The sequence below is a fragment of the Podarcis tiliguerta genome, assembly GCF_965153285.1.
Source record: "Podarcis tiliguerta genome assembly, chromosome: 10".
NCBI lineage: Eukaryota > Metazoa > Chordata > Lepidosauria > Squamata > Lacertidae > Podarcis > Podarcis tiliguerta.
In genome coordinates this window covers 56,049,663-56,073,196 of record NC_139543.1, presented here as the reverse complement: position 1 = coordinate 56,073,196, position 23,534 = coordinate 56,049,663, and the positions used below count along the sequence as shown (strand labels likewise).

The window sequence follows — 23,534 nt, the reverse complement described above, 5'->3', positions numbered from 1 at the left end:
TGGAGTAGTCCAACCTACTACCGAGTCAAACTTGGGGATAAACACTGAAAGCACTATAAAAAAAGAACTGCACTGAATATCCTCAACCTACAGAAATATATGAAGAACAGTTGCTCATCATTACCTGTTGACTTGGCTGCATTAGCTGGGATGATGTGCCAACTGATGAAGCATTTGAAGTTGGCTGCCCTTTCATCTGCGCCTAAAGGAAAAAGACAGAGAATCAGATTCTTTGCCAACTTCTATACTGAAAATAAGCACCTGAACAACACTGGCCTGTAGTTAAACATCCCCAATGAATTAGAACAGCATTCAATATGGACGCTTCAAACAAAGTACTGTCATGGCAATGCACTGTTTTACAATGCATTATTTTTGTAGCATCTAATACAAGTTGCAAGTCTAAGTTCTGCATGATGCATTTCTACAATGCAAATCTCATCCTCATGCAGTTTGTCAAAGATCTGCATCAGGCTACGCTAGCACAAGAGGAAACAATGAGCTGTAGTTTGTTTTAGCTCCTTTAAATATCTGCATTTACAAGCAATATGTAATCTAGGCCAATATTAATTCATCTTAATAAGCATCATAACTAAGACTTGTCCTGGAATTTTGATTTCCAGCTAATAACTTCCCATTTTAATAAGTAAGCAAGGCACAATAATCATGAATGGATGTAAAGAAAAGAAAAGCCAACAACCCAAACTGGAATGGCAATGATCATTTTTGAAAAAGACATTTGCAGCATACTGAAATGTATACCACATTCTGGGCTTTATCTCAGTATATAATGGAAAAATGGTATGTACAAAGTGGAAAAATCAGAGCTAAAGCTTGTAATGTTGCAGTGACAAGGTTGAATAAGGTATACAATATTTGAACAATTACACAAAGAATTTGAAAGAAAAAAGGTAGTCGAGGAGTTCATTTAGCCAAGTCAAACCTATAGGAACGTATGGTGTCAGATTGTTATAAAACAAGCATATTCTATATACGCTGGCAGTATGGTGGAAACATGGGACAGAGCTGTGGGGTCATTTTGAGAGGTGGGAGAAAATACTATTCAATTAGCTTGTAAGGTTCATCTTATAAGGTTTGGATCTGAATTAAGTGCTTCTGTGGAATCTATTTAGCCTGTTTATGTTCAAGTTTCACCACAGAAACATTTCTCAACATCTGCTGATTTCTCCAAGGAAATCCACAAAGGAACTTATAAATACAGTATTCCAGTGTATCATTAATAAAAACTGTTCGCCCCCCCCCCAAATGTGACTACTGTTCCAAAAAAAGGCTACCAGGACCCAGAAAAAGCAACAAGTTACAAGTCACCAATATAAAGTGAGTAAAGGAATAAAACTTTCACATCACTAGTTTCGCTACTGTTACTGAAATGCTGCTATCAGTAAAAAGTGAGGTTTTGTTTTCGGGGGGGGGGGGGAAACATTTACTTCCAAGTCTTCACACTAAATACTTGCATGGTGCTTTACTAAAACACTGGACATACATTATCTCATGAAACCTGTAAAGAAGGTCAGCTTATTGTCCTCATATTGACAATTGAGGGCTGAAGGCAACAGTTTACAAGTGAGGCAAGATTTGAACCAGAGACTTCCACAAGATCTGCATCTCAAGACTGATGTGAAATTGCTCTAAGAAAATTGATTTCTCTTATAAATGTTACCCAAACATTTAAAGGATGTCAACCAACCCTACTGATTGATGCTCATGAAACCCATAGAATTCAACTGAGCTACTACCATGGGTGCTGCAAACCATAGCCTCTCAATGGTGGTAACTAGTTTATGCCAGTGAAAACAATTAGACTGTCAGCAAAATCAAATCAAAGTTGAAAGACAGAGACTCTCAATGTAATTTTTAAGAGTTAAAATGCTTCGAAGCACACTTGTACAGTTAAAAACTCTTATCAATATTCACTATCCTTTGTGAGTTGCCTTACAAAAACTATGTATACCCTACATCAGGCTTTCTCAACCTCGGCCCTCCAGATGTTTTTGGCTTACAACTCCCATGATCCCTAGCTAGCAGGACCAGTGGTCAGGGATGATGGGAACTGTAGTCTCAAAACATCTGGAGGGCCAAGCTTGAGGAATCCTGCCCTACATATTTTGTTTTCTGGGCATTTCTCTGATGATTAATTTTGTAAAAGCTTTTCATGCTGTTTGCTTTCTAAAGATAGTTTAGCATCTTGTTTATATAGAAGCATGTCACAATGGCTGTGCTCACGAACACAGTGCTAAGCTATGGTCTGTTCTAATGATAGTTTGCTCAAGAAACCACAAGTCACCTTGAAAACTAAGGGGGGGGGTGTCACAACTTGTTTCTCCAAAGCTTGGTTTGTTTTCCAACTGCTTTTCCCTTATGCAATTGAAGTTTGGCAAGTGCCTGTGGTGGTGGGATAATACAAATCATGGTTAAGCAAGACTGATGGATTTAGATATGTCAAACTCTAGAAGAAAACAAGCCATCGTTTGTAAGTCAACCACCACTATAGCTTCACCTTGAGGTCTGATCTGGAGTGTTTGGATATTCAAGCAAACCACGCTTTGGCTAAACAAGCCAGGCTTAGCATAGTGTATGAACCAGGCTATTGCAGCTTTATGACTGCAGAATAGTCCTTCTTCAATGTTACACAAAGTTTTCCCAGGGAGTTGTAAATAGAGTAATAAAGTCTTCCTTGGAGCACACTATCATTGTCTCTGTCCTACAAAGCATTTTTGCAATGCTTTGAAGACTCACAAAATCTATTTCATAGACCACACCAACTGGTCAGCCAATAATTTTGCTGGACAGTCCCCTTACCTATTTATGGTGAGGACAGAATAAGCCAAACTCCCACACCTTCCTGCTATTACTGCTTATGAATACCCCTCTATGGTTGGCAGTTAGAAAAAACATATCACGCAGGAGGGTGGTTTGACCTAGAGATTGCCACTTGTTGACCTCTGCAACAATAAGACAGAATAACCTCCAACTCTAATCATTCTGTACAACACAGTGTCTCTAACCTACAATAAGACCAAGAAAGTGCATGTGTTAAGAAAGGAGGGCACTACTCGGCACAGTATGAATATAGAGTGGTACTGCTTTGGTTTGTGCTTAAAGAACAGTTATTACTTCATCCAGACTAGTACATCTTCAGGCTGTGAAACAGTCTCTGTATTTCTCTTACCTGAGCATCCAAGTGAGCATCAGATAAGTAAAAAAGAATTTTTTTCAACATTGTTAAATGACCAGCACTTGTTACCACATTAAACAGGCTCACACGACAAGGTTTTGACAACCATCAATACATACGACATAAACTGATCACAATGAGGGCTGCTCCTAGTAAGCTAGGACCACAGAAGCTTCAACAACCACACAATACTGTTCTAATCTCAAATACTGCAGTAATTTGCAGGGATGTGAGGAGATTAAGGAAAGGTCGAAACAGGATAAGGAATACAAGGAGTTTTGCACTATGAAGTTGGGGGGGGGGGGTTACGAAAAACCAAGTAATTTGGAAACATTTGTTCCTGTAACCTGAGGATAGAGTGTAGATGGTCCTGACGAAGCCAGTGCCGAGAAAGCCTGTTGAGATGAAGTTCCCTGTGGGAAGTGGAAGATGATCTGTGAATCCTGAAATGCCTTCTGAGTCAGCTGGGCAGCAGGCAGAGGCAAGCCTGAACCATACGATGCAGATACCCCAGTGGGAGGAGGAGAAAGAAAGTCACCAGTGTCTGAGGAAGTCAACTGTGATGAATCACTGGAGTATCCTGGGCTACCTTCTGGCCAGCTCTGTAAGACAGAACTGCCTCTAGGCACCATGAACTCGGAACCTAGGTAGCTGCACTGCTCTTCCGTTACAGGCTGAAGACGACCAGGCTGTACGGTTGTCTGAGGGGACTCCTCCTGGTTAAAATCTGTGGAGCCTCGGCGATTTCTATAAACGCGCTGTGAGAGGACAGCACCGTCTCCTGCAGTTGCGCTGGGTGCTTGAACATGGAACTCAAACACACAACTTGCTCGACCGTCCCCACTGTGAGTGAGTATGGCAGGTGCAGAATGTGGAACAAATACTGGGTGAAAATTCATTTGTGTGGCATCTGCACTCAGTGGTGCTGACATACTAGACAATGGTGATGGTGGATTCATTCCAGAATCCAGTCTCAAGTTCTGAATCTGTCTTGCCAGAAATGGCTGCCCAGTTTGATATTCAAAAGTAGAACTCTGCGGGGGGCCGCCTTGCAAATTTCTCTGTTCAGGAGCCTGCTGTAAGTGTTGCTCAGTCCCCTGGGGATTCTGGGGCACTGTATCATAGTGTTCTGGCAACTGGGATTGGTAATGCATGCCCACTAAATACATTGCTTCTTGAGTCAACATGCTTGTAGCATCCTTTGAAGGCGCTTGTCCAGATCTGTAATCACTCAACCCTTGAGCCGAGTCAAAACCAGGGTTAGCCTGCATATGCTCCCCAGCTGTACTGCTCATTGTCACCAGTCCCTCTGGTGTCCAAGTTGCTGGACTACCAACAGGGAGAACAAAACTCTGACCAGTCTTGAGCAAGGGCTGGAAGTGGCAGGTTTGGGCTTCAAGGATGGAAGTGCTCTTGCGTCGCTGAGAAATGGCCACCCGTGAAGGGCAGATGGGTGGTGGCGAGAAAGACACTGGCCGTTCATGAACGGTTGGAAAAAATACTTGGGAATCTGGGAACGTTGGGGTTCCCCCACACGGATGCACCATGGATTGAGGCTGTATTGACATGAACAAGACAAGTAATTCACACGTTATAGAAGCATATTAGCATGTTCAGCTCAATAGGCAGCTCTCTTTAGTAACCTTATAGAATGGCTACGCCTAGTTCATGGTCAACACGTAAAATGCTTTGAAGGGTTATACATATCCATTAAATACATCCTTGGCAGATATCAGTGTCTATATGAGTATTTGCTTTTGTTAGAAGCTGCTTTTCCACCCATCTCCTTCTGTCAATATAAAAAACTTTGGACAACTTTCCTTAATGAAAATGGTTATTTCTCAACACATTCTTTATTTCCTATCAAAATTAGTTGCCTTTCAAGGAAAAGATTCTGCTGTGAATCGGGGGGGGGGGGGGGACAAGAAATTTAACTTCTTCAGAAACCTACTGTCCTTTCAAATGTGTACCATCAATTAAGTGTTGAACATTTTAGTGCATCACCAAGGAGATTTGTAATCTCCTAATTCATGCACAAAAAATTGTAAAAAATATCAATGGGATCAATTATAACACACCTGTATAAAGCTTATATGCCACTTCACCTTTATATGCCACTAACAATTTCTCTCTCTCTCTCCCACTGCACCAAAGTTTTGATTTATATTCTGGAAAAGCAGGAGCAAACTCTTATATGACACAATTAACAGTACAGAGTGAGGATTAGTCCTACACCCTCTGTGAATAGAAGGCAATGTGTTTTTCTGTTCTGTAGAAAGTGATTCTATCTTCCTCTCCTGCTCTAATGACTTATCACTTCAATCAAAGCAAGAATAAATTAATAGGAAATCAATTATCCCCAAGTGGAAGCAGTGACCGTCACATTAGTTTTGGCATCAGTTCTGGAAGTAAGAACAAGGAACGGAGAAATGTAGAATACAAGGAAGCAGCACAGGACAAAAATTAAGAGCAGAACAGAAGAACTAGGCTTCTAGCAATTTGAGTCTTTGATTTATACTGCCTGCTCACCAGAACCCTTTCTCCATAATGGTCAGCGCTGGAAACTTTCCCCCTCTCTTAAATGGCAGCAAACATTCACAGATGCCCCATGACGGTTTTCAATGGCACTGGCAGGGTTCTAGCCAGCTACATATACATATGATTTGAAGAATTATTAACTGTAGCCCAAAAATCGAAGTGTATAAATCAGATCAGAACTAATCCATATAATTTGCAGATTTCATTTAAACTGCATTCTGCACTTCAGCTTTTCCCTGAAACTTGAGGCACATTAACTCTTAGGTTTTGGAGGAGGAAGAAGAATCAACTTTCCAGAAGCACAGGAGAACACGGTCCCCATTTTGTCTCTTATCTAATTTGAAGAATGACGCCAGGATGTATTTAGTGGTGACTTATCTGCAATGTGCCAGGAGTCATACAGTGACATACAGGGTGGAGAAAGAGGGAAGGCAGGCTGGAACGCCGCTTGCTGCGTGGAGAGGCGGTGTGCATGGGCAGGACATTCTCCAAGGCTTTGGAAAGCTTTTCACCAAAAGTTTCCTCAGGGGCAGTCCGAAGGTAAGAAGGAGAAAGAGGTGCACATAACACTGATGGTGGAGTAGAAGGAGCACTGAGAGGGATTTGGGAAGGCGGAGGGAAAGAAAGAGGGGAAGGACAAACCGACATGCTACAGCCACGTTGAGGCTAAGGAAGGAAACAAAAAGAAGTGAACATAAACCACATGGCTAATGAGCTAGAACTGAGGGAGACACATTCATGACAAAGGGCCAATGCTGATCAGAACAAACAGGGTATGAAGGAACTTGACAGTGACATCATGTACAATAAAGAGGGTTAGAAGCACCTCAGAGGACTGCAGGTTCTATTTTGACTGTCAAATTCCATTACTTCTGTCAAATAGTTTATATATATATATGCAGGAAGTAGACATATGTTCTCGTCACCCTGGTTCCATAAAAAATGTGTTTAAGCTGTTCTCAGCACCGATACGTTTCCTAACTGAAAGCCTCTAGAAGTCTAAAGGGAATGAACATTGGTTTGAAATTGGCAACATGGTGTGTGCAAAGATGTTTTCCTTCTTTCCAAATTTAGTGTTACTGTCTTCAAGTATTTTTGCTGATACCAGATTTCATTCTAAAGTGAACTGGCTTCCTAAATACAGGATTTGACTGGACACCTCAAGTTATTTATTCAGTCAAGGACTGCAAGACAACAGGAATCAACCATAGCATAAACTGTGGAACAAGGCAAGACTTTAATTGTGACAGCTGTCTTAAAATTAGAATTAGGCCATCTTCCAGGAGAGGAGTTTATTAGAGAAGATAGTTGCTGCAATCTGCCTATACCCCAGAGGTCATTGGTTTATTTTTCTCATTGTAAAGAAATTATCACCTAAATTACTGCTTTAAAATGTAATAGTTCCTCCGGCAGCCAGGTTGTTGTCCCCCCAAACATGCTTCTGTATTTTTCCCCAGGGCTTCTTGGGGAAAACCAAAATGATCTGTCTTTTTTGAAGTCTTCTCTCCCAATGAAACTGCACTCACACCTGAAACTTCCAGAAGAGTCTGCATGGAAGTTTTTCTGGAAGTCTTCGATTCATCATCCAAACCTGGTCTGCTCAGAAGAACTGTTAGTGTATTCCCCTGGTGTTAGCCATGATTATTCAACCTTGAAGCAAGGCATGTGAAGACTGCTTAATGGGTTATTGATTCAAGGCATGTCCTTGAACTGCAGCAATGGAACTCAACTCAAATAAACTTTCAAAAAAGTATTAAAAGTTGTGATTGATCATGTGTTTAAAAGGGCACAAAACTTCATATGTGCATTTGAACAGAATGGAAAGATGCTCTGTAAAAACTGGCAAGAATTTTCCTCCAATGAGGAATTATCTTCTACGATAGCTCTTGCCAATGTAATTTACAGAAATATATCATCATAATAACAGAGATAACCAAACCAGAAAGGCTGCATCCTCTAGATATAGGTAAATGATTTGAGGAACAGTTACTTTTTTTTTGCCTTTACACAAGCAGCAAGGTTTGTAAAAAGATCTGAGTAAGAGTTTTTCTAGAAGACCCCCAAGGTCAGCTCTGAAAACATACCAGAAAAGGGTACCAAATAAAGGGTAACACAAATGAACGCATGAAGTGGGAAAGGTAATTGTGCCCATGAGCAATTCAATGCAAGCTATAAATAAATGGCAAAACAGAAGTGGGATCATTTAAAACTGCAGTGTCCGCATGCAGCATTCTATAATGGTTAGGAATCCTTACCTTCTGTAGCTGTAATTAAAATCTTGCACAATATGTTCTCTTAACACACTCAGCTGTTTCATAAAGCTCATCATAACTTTTCAATTATAAACTTCCTCACACACTATGCATTGCAAGCTAAATAGAATTTTATATACCTCTATAGGTAAAATCAGAGGGTGAAAGGGAATTTTATTGCTGCTTCCACCCCAAGTTCTGCTGCCTTTATACCTTTCTATGAGATACCCTCTCTCTTGCCTGAAGAACTATCAGAGAAAGGAATTTTACATTGTTGTGTATGTTGTTTTACCCACACAAAATATATCTGAACTTCCATTAAAACCTCAGACTACAGGTTTTTTAAAAGCCTACACAAATAAAGGAATTCCGAGCAAGTCTCATTAGAGTATTCCCTCTACTACTTTGGCTTTGGCCTTACCACTCCAGACGTCTGATATCCTCCAGGTTGTTGTGATTGTGGCTGGCCAATAGGAGCTGCATATCCTGGGGGTTGAACTGTTGGGATAGACTGTTCGTGCTGGGAACCATAAGAAGCTGTCTGTTGGCTGCTCACACATGATTCGGTAAAGACAGATGATCCTTGACCACTATCAACGGTGCCATCAGCTGTAAAGACCATAAAAGGGTGGGTTTTAAATTGCTCATGAACTCATGCTGAGTCAAAGTTCCAGAACTGCTTGTGAATTCATTTAAATTTATACAAAATTAAGGTAGAGACAGCAGCACTAATACATGCGCCCTACTTCCCCCAAATCCTACAACACAAAATCACAGAAACTGTGCTCAGATTGAGTATGTTAGCAAGGACAATGGGAGTAATGAAGTTGGGAATCAGGAAGGCAGCAGGGACAGGTACAAGAAACCCGAAGCCCTAACTCCTGTCCATAACACCTTTTATTTCCACAGTATATACCATATTTTTCGCTCTATAACACACATCCAACCATAACACGCACATAGTTTTTAGAGGAGGAAAACAAAAAAATATATTCTAAACGAAACAGTGGATGTATGATTTTTGTGGTTCATGCTGTGGCCACAGACGTGATCTGACGATGAGTTTGGGGTAGCCCAAAGCAAAAATCCTGAAAATCCATGTGGATCCATGCTTTGTAACCACGTTTTTGCACCACTGCAACCCCAGGCAACAGTGGGTGCGTGATTTTTTTGGTGCAAGCTGTAGCCATGAACATGCTATGTGATCTGATGGTGAATTTGGGGTGACCCAGTGCAAAAATCCTGAGGATCCATGTGGATCCGTGCTTTGTAACCACGTTTTAAGTGGGGAGGGAAGGAAAAGCACTCAAGGGACAAGGAGCACACGTGGGGTGTGTGGAGAAGGATGCTGCTAATAATGCAGGTGAGGGGTATAAGAGGAGAAGGCTCCTCTCCTCTCCTGCTTTGCTCCTTTAAAGCAAGCAGGCTCTCTGTCCCTCTCTCCTCCCCACTCAGCGGCTCTTCTTCCGCTTTGCTGTTTCAAAGCAAGCCACGGAGGAGGGAAGGAAGGGGAACCATGGATCCTCTGCTCACGACTGCAGCAGATCCCCCCACCATCTGTAGGCATTCGCTCCATAACACGCACAGACATTTCCCCTTACTTTCTAGGAGGAAAAAAGTGAGTGTTATGGAGCAAAAAATACGGTAGATAATGCTGATTGCATTTTGCTCCCGAAATGGCAACAAATCTGTTCTTGTTAAAAGTGAAGAGATTATCAAGAAGTCCAGATTCAATGCTTCACAACATAGAATATTATGGCCATACTGTGACATTGGCTGAACATGCCAATGTTCATCTCTATGAACATGCCCTTGGCATCCATCCATAGACTGGAATATAATACGGTTGAAATATTTGGCTTTTAGGGACCAAAATACGGATAGGAGAGGAATCAAAACAGCATATTGCGTCTCTGAAGATTTTACAGCCCATAGATGTTATGATCTGCTGACATCCAATGAGCTCCCAATAAGGACCAATTTGTACAGGGTCAACATGAGTTTTTTCTGGACACCACATTTCCTTCTATACCATCTCTTAATCTCATGAGACATCCCTAAGGATCATCCCATTCTTCCACATCATGTGCCAAATGCCAGACTGCCTCTGTTTTCAGAAAGGCCCAAATCTTCATAGCCATTATCATTTCAAAATTCAGCTGGTCTCACAAGGCAGTGGTGCTCCTGACCTCAAGTATCCTTTCGATAGCAAATGTGCAATGTACAATGAGCAATGGACAGCTAGCTGGTCCATATACATCTACAGTAGCTCTTGGCTCTTCCTTGACTGATCTATTGACTCAGAGAAGATTTGTGTTCAATAAGGGTTGTGTGTGATTCTGCTAACGTACAGTAGGATGTATCCTGGCAGTGAGAATATGGATAGGTGGCTTCAGAGCTGCCAGTTGTTCATTTAGTGTGTCTGTTATGCATTTCTACCAAGTCACTTGCCTCTCTAGGACAGTGGCATGGCTCTCCATGTACCTCTTGAATTCAGCCTCAGAACAGCACATTGATGTGACCACTGTTTGGTAGAGTCCCTTAAACTCCCCCTTCCTCATATGCCTCTGCAATCAACTTTTATTTGTGACTCTTGTAGGGATCTTCAGTGTTTCCCTGGTGGCCTTAACAAAATCCTTTTCAAGCTGTACCATGTTTATTTATTGAGCCCAAGTCCCTTTGTCTTATGTTCAATGGTACTTCTTCCCCTAGCTTTCCAACAGGCATCACATAGTCTCATGCTTGGCTCTTCAACTATGCCTGAACATAGTAATGGCACATGATGGAAGGGTGGTGTGGCAGTGGTGTTTTTCTGATGGCAGCAATGTGAACTTGCTACAATAGTCCAGCAAGGTTAGAGGATCTCCAAGTTGGTTGCAGCAGTCCCACAGGTATGCATGCATGCCAGCATCACCAACCCAGAGCTCTTCTGACTTCACTGCCACCTTACCCTATCCCACCCCACCAAGCACAACGCCACCATGAGGGCACCACTATGGCCTGAAATACCATCACTACCCATGTTGGTCCCACAACACTTGGATTTCCTGTACTTTCCCCTCCTCCTGTGTGAGTTTCTGTTCTGAAGGAGAAGAAAGAGGGAAGACAGGACATGGAACATAAACTTGATAGGCAGGTTAGGGTGCAGTAGGGCTAGCACTTGCATGGCTAAGTCAAGGTTCCCTGCTTGTAGATAAAGCTCCAGATAGCAGCCACTCTCATTCTGGCTTTTTTTTTTTTTAAGTCAGGAGAGCTGTCTTCAAAGCCATCGAAAGTGGAAATCAGACTGCAGCAAAACCATGGCCAAGTCATCAGCACCCTCATCTCCATTATACAATTCTTCCAAGAACAGTACCTTCGGGTCAAGATCAACATCAGCCACCTATGGGAGCTGGAATGAAAGTCTGCTCAAAATCTGGAGCTACATCAGGATCCTCATTCTGTACCTGGGTTTAAACTCTTTGTATACTGCTTATGTGATAGCTGCAGCCTGCCGATTCACAGGACACAGATCTACAAGGACTCTCAAGTTTCAGTGTTTGGCGTAAACACTGTTAGTGGACCAGTCACACATCTACATGAAGACAGTCCAAGGTGCATTTAGTCTGCTGGCAAAGCAATGAATGCCGTGTGTGTGTGTGTGACTTCACTTCCCATTCTGAGCAAAAGAAAATTTCTCCCAGGGGAGGGGGGTTGCATCTGCTGCAAGGGCAGCTTGGGTTGGGGAGCTGTTTGCACCAGCCTCAGTGCAAGTATGCTTCTTAAAGGTGGTCTTGCTTGTTCAGATGTTCAAGGAGCAGCTGATATGATGAGGTCTACCAAGAGAGCAGTGGAGCCATCTATCTTGACCACTTATGTTTGTCTAAATCATAAATGCCTGTGGATGACCCAGGAGGATGGTGACTAGTTTATTGTATAGTGACATGTTTCAGTCACACTGGGCTTTAAGTACAGTGGTGCCCCGCAAGACGAATGCCTCGCAAGACAGAAAACCCGCTAGACGAAAGGGTTTTCCGTTTTGGAGGTGCTTCGCAGGACGAATTTGCTATGGGCTTGCATCGCAAGACGAAAATGTCTTGCAATTCCTGGGGTTTTTTCCCCGCTCCCCACCCCCTTTTTCTAAGGCACTAAGCTGCTAATAGCCTTTTAGCAGCTAATCCGCTAATCCCTTAAGCCTTTAATAGCTGCTAATAGCCGCTAAACCGCTAATAGCGCTAATCCGCTAATGGGCTTGCTTCGCAAGACGAAAAAACCGCTAGACGAAGAGACTCACGGAACGGATTCTTTTCGTCTTGCGAGGCACCACTGTATTGACTTAACTGTCCAAAAATACAGGTTAGAAGATGCATGTACTTACACAATACGGAAATGCTAGGTTGATGATACTGCAGCTGTTGATGTTGATCGGCTTCTGGCTCCTCAGGCTCTACTTGTGTAGAAACCGAAGCTGAAGCAGCAGGGATGGCAGTGACACCAGTGGCAGGTGCAGCAGGTTTAGTTCCTTGCTGGGTAGTGCCCGCTTGTAACTGCTGCTCTGTCTGCTGTTTCTGACTGACTTCTTCTTGCTTTCTTTTTTCCTGTTCTTCTCTCACCAACTGACGCTGCTCCCTCTTTCGCTTGATCAAGGACACTCTATCCTTTATAGCTTTGGCCATTGTCTTGTGATCCCCTTCACAGACATACCCAGACTCAACCTGAAAAGTGGATAGTTCGTGCCATCAGATAAACAATGATAAAGCAAAATAAAAATTTCTATAATTATACATCAAACGCGCCAAGCTTTCCAATGCTGCAGCATTTCCAGCTAATACATGTTGCAGTAGTTAAACTATTGCAAGCTCATGCATGTCTTCTGAAAGAGCACTATTGGGGAAAAATCAAGGCAAAGAGATTATAAGATCCTATCATAAACCAAATAATATCTTCACATGAAGCAATGGAGAGCACATATACTACGAAGTGCACCTGCCTTCTCATTTATATGGCAGTCAGTGCAATCACCTTGAAGGGAAAAGATGGATACAGTGTCTTCTACCCCAGCTGCAAGGTTAAAGCAGCTGCATCAACCTTCTGTTCAGAAGTACTCAACCATTAGTTTGTAATTGGCTAGGGAATGAGACCTAGCAACATTTGCACCCTTCTAATTTATTGGAGAGAAGCTCGTTGCAAAAACTGATTCTGGTGGTGTTTTATGCCTTGGAGGGTAAAAATGTAAGTACTGTATCCAGCTTAAAATTATAATGGCAAGTGAGCAGATAGACAGATGTGTTTCTCCATGTGGTAAAAGTGCCCAAAAGTATATAATTTTTTGGAAAGAAATGTTAAAATATCATTGAACTGACAGCTGGATGGTAGTAGTTAATCCCCCAAATTAACCCTTCTGGGAAATCATAAAGGCACGTTTCAACAAATGCCCACTGCACCTACATAATCTAGAGCAGGGGTAGCCAATGATGTGCCCCCAGGTGCTGCTGGACTACAACTACCATCATCCCTGATCACTGGCCATACTAGCAAGGATTTTTGGAAGTTTTATGTTCAGCAACATCTGAAGAGTATCACATGGGCTACCCATGAAGCAGAGCAACTCTTAAGTGCACTGATTATTCTTTACTTAAGGAAAATATGGGATTCATCCATTATTGAAAATATGTGCATGCAGGGGAACTATTGAGGGAGCAGAGGGAAATGAAAGTCAAAGCTACCTCTGTAGGTATGCTCAAATTAGAAGGGTGGCAGAGTTCAGCCCCTTACATTGTGTGACTGCTTTCCCCAGCTACTGTTTTTCAGACAGCTATGGATGTCTGGCTTGTCTGAGAAATACATCACAACAAGAAGAAGACACCATTTATTCCCAGTGTATTAAGTTTAATTTGGCTGCACTGGGTGAGCAAAATAATGAAAGGAAAAAATCAGCTACATGGTTCAATTCCATGTCTCTGGCATCTGCCAAAATAGGTGCAGAAGTGGGAATATCTGTCATATCTATACGACATACCATTTCTTGTGCTACATCTTCTGGGACATCTCTTTCCAAGTCGAAAGAAAATTCTATTGCTTCATTATCCTTATATTTGCCCTTAAGTTTTTTAATGTCTTCAATTCGTAACCAGAGCTTGATGGCAATTTTCTCTCCATCATCTTCTTCTGCTAGCTCTACCCGCACACCAGTTTCTTCCTGGAAGAATGCATGATTCAGAAGGTCCTTGATAGCATACCTGATCATAACGGAAAGGAAATAATAAAAGGGGAATGGAAAAGACAGGAGAACGTTATCACATAGTACAATACACAAACAATTCCTCCATTTTCCAATTGGGCTGCCCATATTCCACTGAATATTTAAATCTTGTTTTAAGACAAACTCTATATATCCATGCCATTTCTAAAGGGACTTACTTTTTTAAAACAAGGATGACTGATACTGAATGCTAAATACAATCCATGCACAATTTTTAGCAATCAGTCCTTAGTTGCTGACGGAGATTTATATGGTCCTTTTGTCCATAAATTGTTCCATTTATCCTCTTCAATGTTTATATGCCAAATTAATTCCCATCAGTTTTTTAAATGTTTTTAAGGCAAAATCTTAATAAGGGTTTTGTATAAAAGGGAAATCAATCCCTTAGTCATTATACTATCTCTTATTACTCTCTTTTCATATTCTGTTAGTTTCCTCGAAGCTTCATTTTTAATTTGTATATTGGTGAGAAATGGAAAGAACTTACAAAATAAAATTAGGAAGGAAAATCACGGCCAATAGAAAATAGGATCGGAAGATAACGGAACTGAGTGTGAATTAACAAACATACAATAAATAAATATCAAATATTATTTTAACATATGACCATAGTGTAGAGACTTTTGTGTGAACAAAGATGAAACAATTTATTATTTTTCAATATGGAAGAAAGGTTGTTGAAGTTACTGGAGGAAAAGTTGTTACATTGGGCTAGAAAAAAAATTATTGTCGACATTTATCAATAATAATAATTGGGGAAACCCTTTTAGATGTTTCGTGTGGAAAGGAAAATTAATGAATTTGAGACATTTGGGTCTGAAGACTGAGAAAGTATCACTTAGCAGAAGGAAGAACAGCTGGATGTTATTGTAGAATGAATACTTTGAATAATCTTTTTATATGGAACTGACAGACAGGGAATCGAAAGTCCTTTTCATTTCTCTTTCTTTATTATTTTTATCTGACTGTTCAAGGAGTACACACCACTGTTATTGTGCACTATGGAATATCTGAAGTGCCTCGTCCAAATGGAATGAATATTTACCTTTCATCTTTGTTTTGACGAATGCATCCCTCAATGATTTCCTTTACTTCAGGAATTGCTACTTTATCAAAGCTTGCTGGTTTGACTCCCTGAAATACAGAAGAATATGTGAGAAAATATGGTAACAAAAATGTCTATTTAAATCTCTAATGAAGTTTAGCATGGCTGGTGACATTCAATCTTATAGAGGCACAATGCTCGTGTCACATGGACAGTTTTATTCTTCACAAGATATGCCACGGTGATTTGATTCATGATTTCTCTCCAATTCAATGATCAAAACATTAGTTATATTTGAGTGTGGAAAACATCAGCTTTTAATCAAATGAACTTCCAAACTTAATTATGAAAAAACAACTTTTCTTATTTTACTTGTATTTTTGCAACTATATATTTTAAATGCTATTGCATTCATAAAAATCCATTTTTAAAGAGGAATGCTGGAAAGAATCCAACAAGCATATATATACAAATATATTGCCCTCCTCTCTCCTAGAAGTCTGCAACAATTAAGTAAGGCATGTTAAGTAAGGCATGTTAAGATAATTTCTTTCTCTACAGTAACCACTGGTTTCCAACTTACCCAGAATCTATCTTAGTCGTAATTGGCAAAATGAGATTCACTTTGTTTTCCCTCAAATAAATTGCCACATTTATTATATCCATCCCTATCCTTTCTTTCTCATTCCCAAAATGATGCAACACTAAATCATGGTTTAGTATGTACAAGCCTGCTCTTCCTCCTCTCTCCTCCTCTGACACATCCATTTCCATTTTATACCAGCTGCAGTTTGTTTTTTCCTCCAAATAGGGAACTGTGGTTAGTTTTAGTATGGTTTATCCAAACAGGCCAAGATCTGATTTCTGATCATACTACTCTTGTTTCCAGCTTGGCAGGGGGTTGGACTCGATGGCCCTTGTGGTCTCTTCCAACTCTATACTCTATACTCTTATGTCAAACCCAGTGGTCAGTCTCGCCTTCACCATGGCCTAGTTTTCTGTACATAAACTAGCACAAAATTAATATTAACAGATTTTCCTCTCACCAGGCATAACCTATATTTACCATTAAGCCACAGTGCAAAGATTTTGAGGTAGTGGTGGGGGACGGACGGACAGATAAACAGATGTAACAGAACAGGATAGGACTGTGTGCGTTTTACAAGATTAATATTTATTAAACCCAGATCTCAACACACATAAAAAGGTCCTAATTTATATGGCATGCTCCCTTTGACCTGTGCTTCATGTTCCTTTGTACATAACCTAACAGTCTCAGAACTCTTCCTAAATAAACATTTATTCACAGGTGATTGAAACCTCAACCCACATTGGCACTTTGAGCAGTAAAATTATCTGAGTAGTAGTAACCAACTTGGAATCTGGGGGCCATGTAAAAAGTTAAAAAACTGTTGATATCATGGACTGTGATACAATACAAGCTACTGTCTAACTGGCATTCCAAGGGGCTTTTAGTCACAATTTTGCCCTATTAAATTTACTCCTACCAGCTCACTTTTAGTGCCTTATCAACAAAGGCTGTTGGCTCAGATGAATTGTTCCTGTTCTTTTAGAAGTATGAATTTCGGTGAAAAGTCCCTGCTCTTATTGCATTGCAAAAACAGAACAAAACCCTGTTCTCCAGTTGCTCACCTACTAAAGGAAAACTATCAAATACAACGAAATGATTTTGAATAAAAATGATATTTCCCTTGTTTTTAGACATATGTGTTAACTGACTAATGAGGCATCCCTAATTAAAGGCCGCAGTTCTAAGTTATAACAGACTTTTCTAAAACATTTTAATCTACAACTCAAAAAGGGGGGGGGGGACTGTTAGTAATCTGACAGGCAGCCCTTATCAGTTAGAACACTTAATTGCATAGAGTTATGATCTGTGTATTTTCATGCAGAACTATTCAAGGGAAAAGTCTTGAATTCAAATTACCTTCTTGCGATCTGATCACATGAAGTGATTACAATACAAATTCAAAAGTCCACCGAAACAATTTAAAAAACAAACCAGAGAGGGGGAGAGAGGGAGAGCAAGTAAAGGACATGTTGTACTGTTCAGGGCTTCCAGCCATGTACACAAAGCCATTTGAGGGTCAAGCTAACATTGAGAAGCAGTGTTAGTTATGTATAAGCTAGTGCACATCACATTCGGTCAACACACATATCTACAACACATTGTACCTGCATATAATACGAAGTATGCCTTCCAGTTACTAGCAGGGCATGATTTAGATAATGTTGACTTAGTAGTGCAAACTTTGATGACTTATTATAGGCAAGAGACACACTGATATCTATTAGCACATTCTTCCTAACTACTTGGTCTTATTTATGCTGTGAAAAGAGCTGCTTACAGAGTTGTATCTAGTTGACTAGACAGGTAAGGTTTAAATCAGCCTTCCCCAACTAGCTGCCTTCCAGGTGTTTTCCACTACAAATCCCATTAGCCCCAGTCAACAAGGGCAACGGTGAGGGATGTTAAGAAAGAGCTCAATAACAATAGCACTTGTTTGGGATTGACAGATATAAAGTTGCTTGTTTATTATGTTACACCTTAAATGACCACCATAGGATTAGTAACAACTTGTGGGCTGATTTTGTGAACCTATGCTCAGTATTGTATTAGCATAGACAGAATTATACTCACTAACCACAATAAAGGCCAGTTTGGAACAGTTAATATTTCCATTGAAAGAGGACTATGAACACGGAAGTTTCAAGTTGTTGTTTTAAGTTAATATCTCTTTTGAACTTAATGTTTGGCACTATACACTTTCACTGATATACAATTGTTTTGTATCAAATAATGTAAATACTTTATTCCATTCTCGAAGTCATACCAGCTTTGCATATATAAAAGATAATCAATCATAACAAAAGATAATCAGAAAAACTCTGTGTTATCTTTGAGCTAATATAGTGTAGTAGCTAAGAAGCAAGACAATGAAACCAAAGTCACCAGATTGAGCATTCATGGAACAGGATGAAGGAAGTCTGAAGTGAATCAGACCTTCCTCTTTCATCAATTAGTTTCCAAGTACATTAAATGGTACCCTGGATAATTACGACATTTCCTCCTCTCAAGGCAATCCCCTGGATTAAGTATTTGCTGCTTTTGCACTGTTTTTGCAGAAGTTCCTGCTTGCTATTACATGCCAATTTAAACTATAGCCTACTCTGTCACTTATATAATTTTTTCTGTGTTAACTATTTTTAAAGCATTTTAGAATCAAGTGAGTATAGCTCTCTTTCATGCTACTTGTGTTGAAAACTGGGTTAATATATTTGCACTAAGCTTTATTTCACAGCAGTTCAAAATGGCAAGTGAACGATATGCTGAAAGGCAACTTTAGAGCCAAAAATAAATTCTTAACTGCTCAACCAAGCACCAGAATATTGTATCTGCATTAAAGTGGCATAGATTAACACAGCACTTATCAAAATAAGAGTGCTTAATACTCCATATCTTTGTCAAGTGTAATTAACTTACATTAGCCCATTTAAACATTCCTATTCCTTCCAATGGCACAAGACAGGCACCACCATTAAATTACATTAACTGAAACTTTTGATTACCTTTCATTCTTACAGAGACAAACCTGCATTTTGTGCACAGTGATGGTTGGGCCCCATGCCTCCTTCACTTGTGTATGCGAAGAGTTATTCAAGAACCCATATCTAGTATATCATCTAGTATATCAAAGATACTAGATGTATTGCTTTGCCCCCTCTTCTGCACAGTTTGCTGGTGTGTTTGTTCATCCTAGTCAGAAAGCCCTAGAAAGTCCTAGTACTATATCTAGGCATTTCCAGGCATTATCTAAGTAATTGTGCCAACATTATTTTCCATGCACATGGAGACCATAATTCCTAAACAGATCCACACTAAACCTGAGTCTCAGCTGTCCTTTCTCCAATTAATTTGCACCAAAACCATTACATCCATACTTAAGTCCAGATACTTAATATTTTGAAGTCAGGACTGCCACTGCATAGCACCCAACATATGAAAGTAGTTATAGAACACATCTATACAGAATTCTCTACGGAAGCACCATGACCCCCTATTTCCCATCATATGACTTAAATGAATGCAAGCTAGTATAACTGAAATTCTTACCTCTTTACCACAGTCTGTGTGAGAACAACAACAGTGTGAATTTATGATGACAAACACTGGGCAAAAATCTCTCTTGGAAAGATCCATTAGGAGACTCAGAGGCAAATATGCTGAGAGACTTGTGCACACAAAAGGAGAATGGACTGTTAAAGTCCACACTTAACGCACAGCAGAAGGAAAGCAGGGATAAAGCTTTGAAGGAAGCATAGTCTTCTCTACAGTTTTGCCTTCCCTCATCCTGTGTCAGCCTGTAGAAATCAGAACTCTGTTTTCCACTGGCCAAGCCCCTTGACACACAGCAATAATAAATGCCATGGAACAGGTAAGCCTTCTTAGGGCTCCTCCCATTTCGTCCTTCCCTGCTATTTCAGGCAAATTGGCATCTTCTTTTGCAAAACCCAGAATAGACTCTGTCCAAGCTTCCCTGTTATATCATGCAGAGTATTAAAAAGAATGTAGCTGAAACTGAAGTGTCTTGATGATTCTATTTATAATTTCAGGCACAACCACTTGACTGGCATTATAGCAATTATATGAATTAATCTTTATAGCACCACTAGGATGTTACTTAGTCAAATGCAGCTACAGAACTCCTCTTTCTACCTAGGTTACTGTATTCTTTTTATAAGTAGTCACATAACCCATTTTCTAATTTTACTCCGCACTGGTAACAAATAATGGAACTATGTCCCTGCATTTACCTTTGCCTCTACATTTTGCTCTTTTGCCAGTTATCTTATGGACTGTTGAAATGTTTTACAAGGAAACCACATGCAGCACTAAAATACCATTGTTAGAAACTGGGATATGAATGCTAGGAGCCATGTGGCTCCCGGGACCTAGGTTGTGGGCACCAAAACAAAATGTCTAGACACCATTGGGGTGGGGGGCTGCCCCACTACCAGACCAGGCAGCCCTGCAGCAAAAATTAAAAAATGCTGCCAGGCAGATCAGGGGTCTGCAGGGTAGATATGTCTTTTGTTACCGCTCTGCCCCGCCAAACACCTGATTCGCCTGGCAGCAATTTATTTTATTTTTATTTGCTGCGTGGCAAATCAGGGGGTCTGCAGGGTAGCACAGTACCCCACCAAACACCTGATTTGCCCAGCAACTCAGCAGCAAAAAAAGGCACATCTTTTGCTGCTGTGCTGCTGGGAGAATCAGGTATTTGCCAGGGGTAGTGCTGCAGCAAAAGACAAGTGTCTTTAGCTGCTGGTGTCCCCCCTGCAGACCAGCTGATTGCACCCAGACAGGTGGAGATGCTAGGTGCCAAGGGTGGCTCCTGGACATCTCCATCCAATTGCAAAAGGCCCAGCTAATTTTGAATGCTGAATATAACTGAGAACATCAGCTACCTCTGCCAAAGCTGGAGAGCACCTTTAATACACTCTTAGCCCCTTGTTCTTCCCAAGCTACTGGGCAAGACAAAACATGACATTACTTTTCCACACTGACTCATCACATGCCCATTTTAACTGGTATTCAGATGAGAACATCCACAAAACAATCCAAGTCTTTCTACTGAAAAGGCACCAGTCTGCTAGATACCATGTTGGTGCATAGCAATGGCAGGTTTCATAGAAGAGTGGCCGTGCCAGCAGGACTGCTAAGGGAGGGGAGGGATTGTAAGAAGATTGGAAACTTTTTCCAATTTTAGATATACAAGAAACTCATGCAAGATCACATTCAGATCACATGTAGTTAATTGAATATGCATCTGTGTCACTGTGTATCCACATCAGGAAGCCACAACCCGTGGCTACTGCCCTCCCGTGAGATCACACACAACTATTTGTGCACAATTTACATGCAGTTTCCTACATGGAAGTGCTAAGAAAGTTATGATAGCTGATAATGGTATTTAGGATTTCCCCCAAACAAGGGGATTAACAATAGAGTCTGAAAGGAATTTTACTCTAATTGCTTTAATCTTCTTTTAGACTTTGCCATTAATTATGTTGGCCCATGAACTCTAGAGTCAAGCTGCAAGGTACTTTGAAAAATCTCCATTACTTTTTTAGTAAGCTATTTCAGTACTGGTTTGAGCTAGATGTAGGCTGCTACAAACCGTTAAAGGAAATGTTAAAAGAACTCATGATCCTAATGGAAAACAAAGTTAACCCCTTCCTCCCAACCCTGAGGCAATACTATGCAAGGTAATTTAATTTACTCCATGCATCTTATGAAATGCAAATTTCTGTTATGTTACCCAATCCATGCTTAACCACTTCATTCCTGACTCTAAAGCTTGCCCAGCTGAACTTCAATTTTAAATACCAATATCCAATCCAAATTATGATTTTTTTCTTACCAGTATTACAGCTTGCTATGCCCTAGTAATGCACACAATACTCACCCCTACTTGTGTGTATCAACACATGTGTATCAACACATTTTACTGTATTTTTCGCTCCATAAGGCGGAGGGGGAAATCAAGAAAAAAATATCCCCCCCCCCCGGCCCCAAAGAGCAAAGAAAGCGAGCGGGATCCATCCCGCTGGCTGTCTTGGCTTCTGCCATAGCCGCACGCAGCCTCTCTCGGCCAGAGAAGTTGCACGCGGCTAAAGAGGAAGCCAGGACAGCCAGCGGGATGCATCCCGCTCACTGTCTTGGCTTCTTTAGCTGTCAAAGGCAGTACTGTCTTCATCATAACAGCTTTTATCCTGCACAACCAGTTTGACTCTCCTTTTCCCACCTTCATCCCCATCTTTGACTTTCCAGTGTATGTCTGGGAAGTTTTGTTCTCCAGTTTATTCCTATCAAGTGAATGGTCATATTATGATGGGGGAGTGTGTGGAGTTACTTCACAATGTGCATCTTCATAAATCCAATGTAGTTCTCACTGATTAACACTGCTGGTCATTGCGCTTCCTTAAACATATCCAGAGGGTGGGCTGAACTTGTTGCTTTGCTGGAGGCAGTATGTGAAAGGGGGAATTAGGAATAAACATGAGAGGAGACAAACAGTGAAGGATTAAATAGTGAGTGGGGTCAACTGGCAGTGTAATACACGGTGGAAGGTGGAAGGAAGATCAGTGATGACGCGGAACAGTGCTTATGACGGAGGCACTGAAGTCCTCCGATAGCTGGCTGCCTCTGCCTCTACACCCCCCCATCTCCCCCCCCCTCTCCATTTCAGCTCCATTCTGGGAATTGGGGTTCCCTTCAGGGACCACTGGGGCTGGAGCAGGATGCAGACCTTGTACTGCTCATGACGAGACAAATGGTGCACTGTCTGTGCATGGCCATCTACCCAAATGCACACAGGCACTTGCATGGCCCCAGGGTGGGTGGGGGTGACAACCTTTCAAATGCCATGTAGATCCTCCCACTTTCTAATGCACTAATCCTGGCACACTGCTGCCTCAGAAAGGCAAAGGGCTGCAATGTGGATCTGGCCCTGGAGTGAATCTGAAATTACTTTTCTGATGTGTTTGGGTTATTATATCCTAGCCTAGTAAATCCAAGTAATCAAACAAGTAATCATCAGCAGATCCCTGAGGATTCACAAATCAGTTTATGAACTGGTTATAGTAATTTTGTTCAGAGGGAGGTTTACCTTCATTGCAGTGTAGAGACAGGCAAGTCTCAAATATAGTTCCATTTTAGGATCTCCTACACATCTTTGACTCCACAGTCCATACCTATTTCAACACTTTACAGCAGATACTTTCATTAATGTGTTGCTTGGATGCATGAAATGCACTATGTTACCTTATAAATCCCCACTAAAGCGACAGATTCACAGCTTATTTTGATTGCTAGAACTGAATGTAGGGGGGTAGAAACTTTAAAAATGCAAATGAACTAGTCCTGTGATGACTTGTCAGTTGACTTGCAGTTAAATGTGTGAACTTCCTCCGTAGAAAGTACAGTCATACAGAAGCGCCATCTATAATGTTTCATCTGTGATAGCTGTTTGCATTAAGTGGGGAAAATGCATGTGGGAACTGATCATTTTAAAGACCAGATTAAATATATTCAGCCCAGTTTCATTCCTAGACAATTAGTGGCATTATATGGGCAAACATGTACAAAAAAATGGCCAACAGTCAAGCTAGACAAAACATTAAATTCATGATGACAGTTAAACTTTTTAAAAAGGTTTTTAAAGGCACAGGGAGATC

General features: G+C 40.9%; 1 protein-coding gene across 1 annotated transcript in view; it reads right to left on the bottom strand.

Annotated features, from left to right (window-relative positions):
- Window positions 1–23,534, bottom strand: part of WNK1 (WNK lysine deficient protein kinase 1) — a 118,294-nt gene that overhangs the window by 41,179 nt on the left and 53,581 nt on the right. The window contains 10 exon segments of the mRNA XM_083401607.1: window positions 125–202; window positions 3,544–4,752; window positions 6,146–6,262; window positions 6,264–6,320; window positions 6,322–6,369; window positions 6,371–6,400; window positions 8,408–8,595; window positions 12,344–12,680; window positions 13,985–14,204; window positions 15,273–15,361. Of these exon segments, the coding sequence (XP_083257733.1) occupies window positions 125–202; window positions 3,544–4,752; window positions 6,146–6,262; window positions 6,264–6,320; window positions 6,322–6,369; window positions 6,371–6,400; window positions 8,408–8,595; window positions 12,344–12,680; window positions 13,985–14,204; window positions 15,273–15,361 (2,373 nt within the window).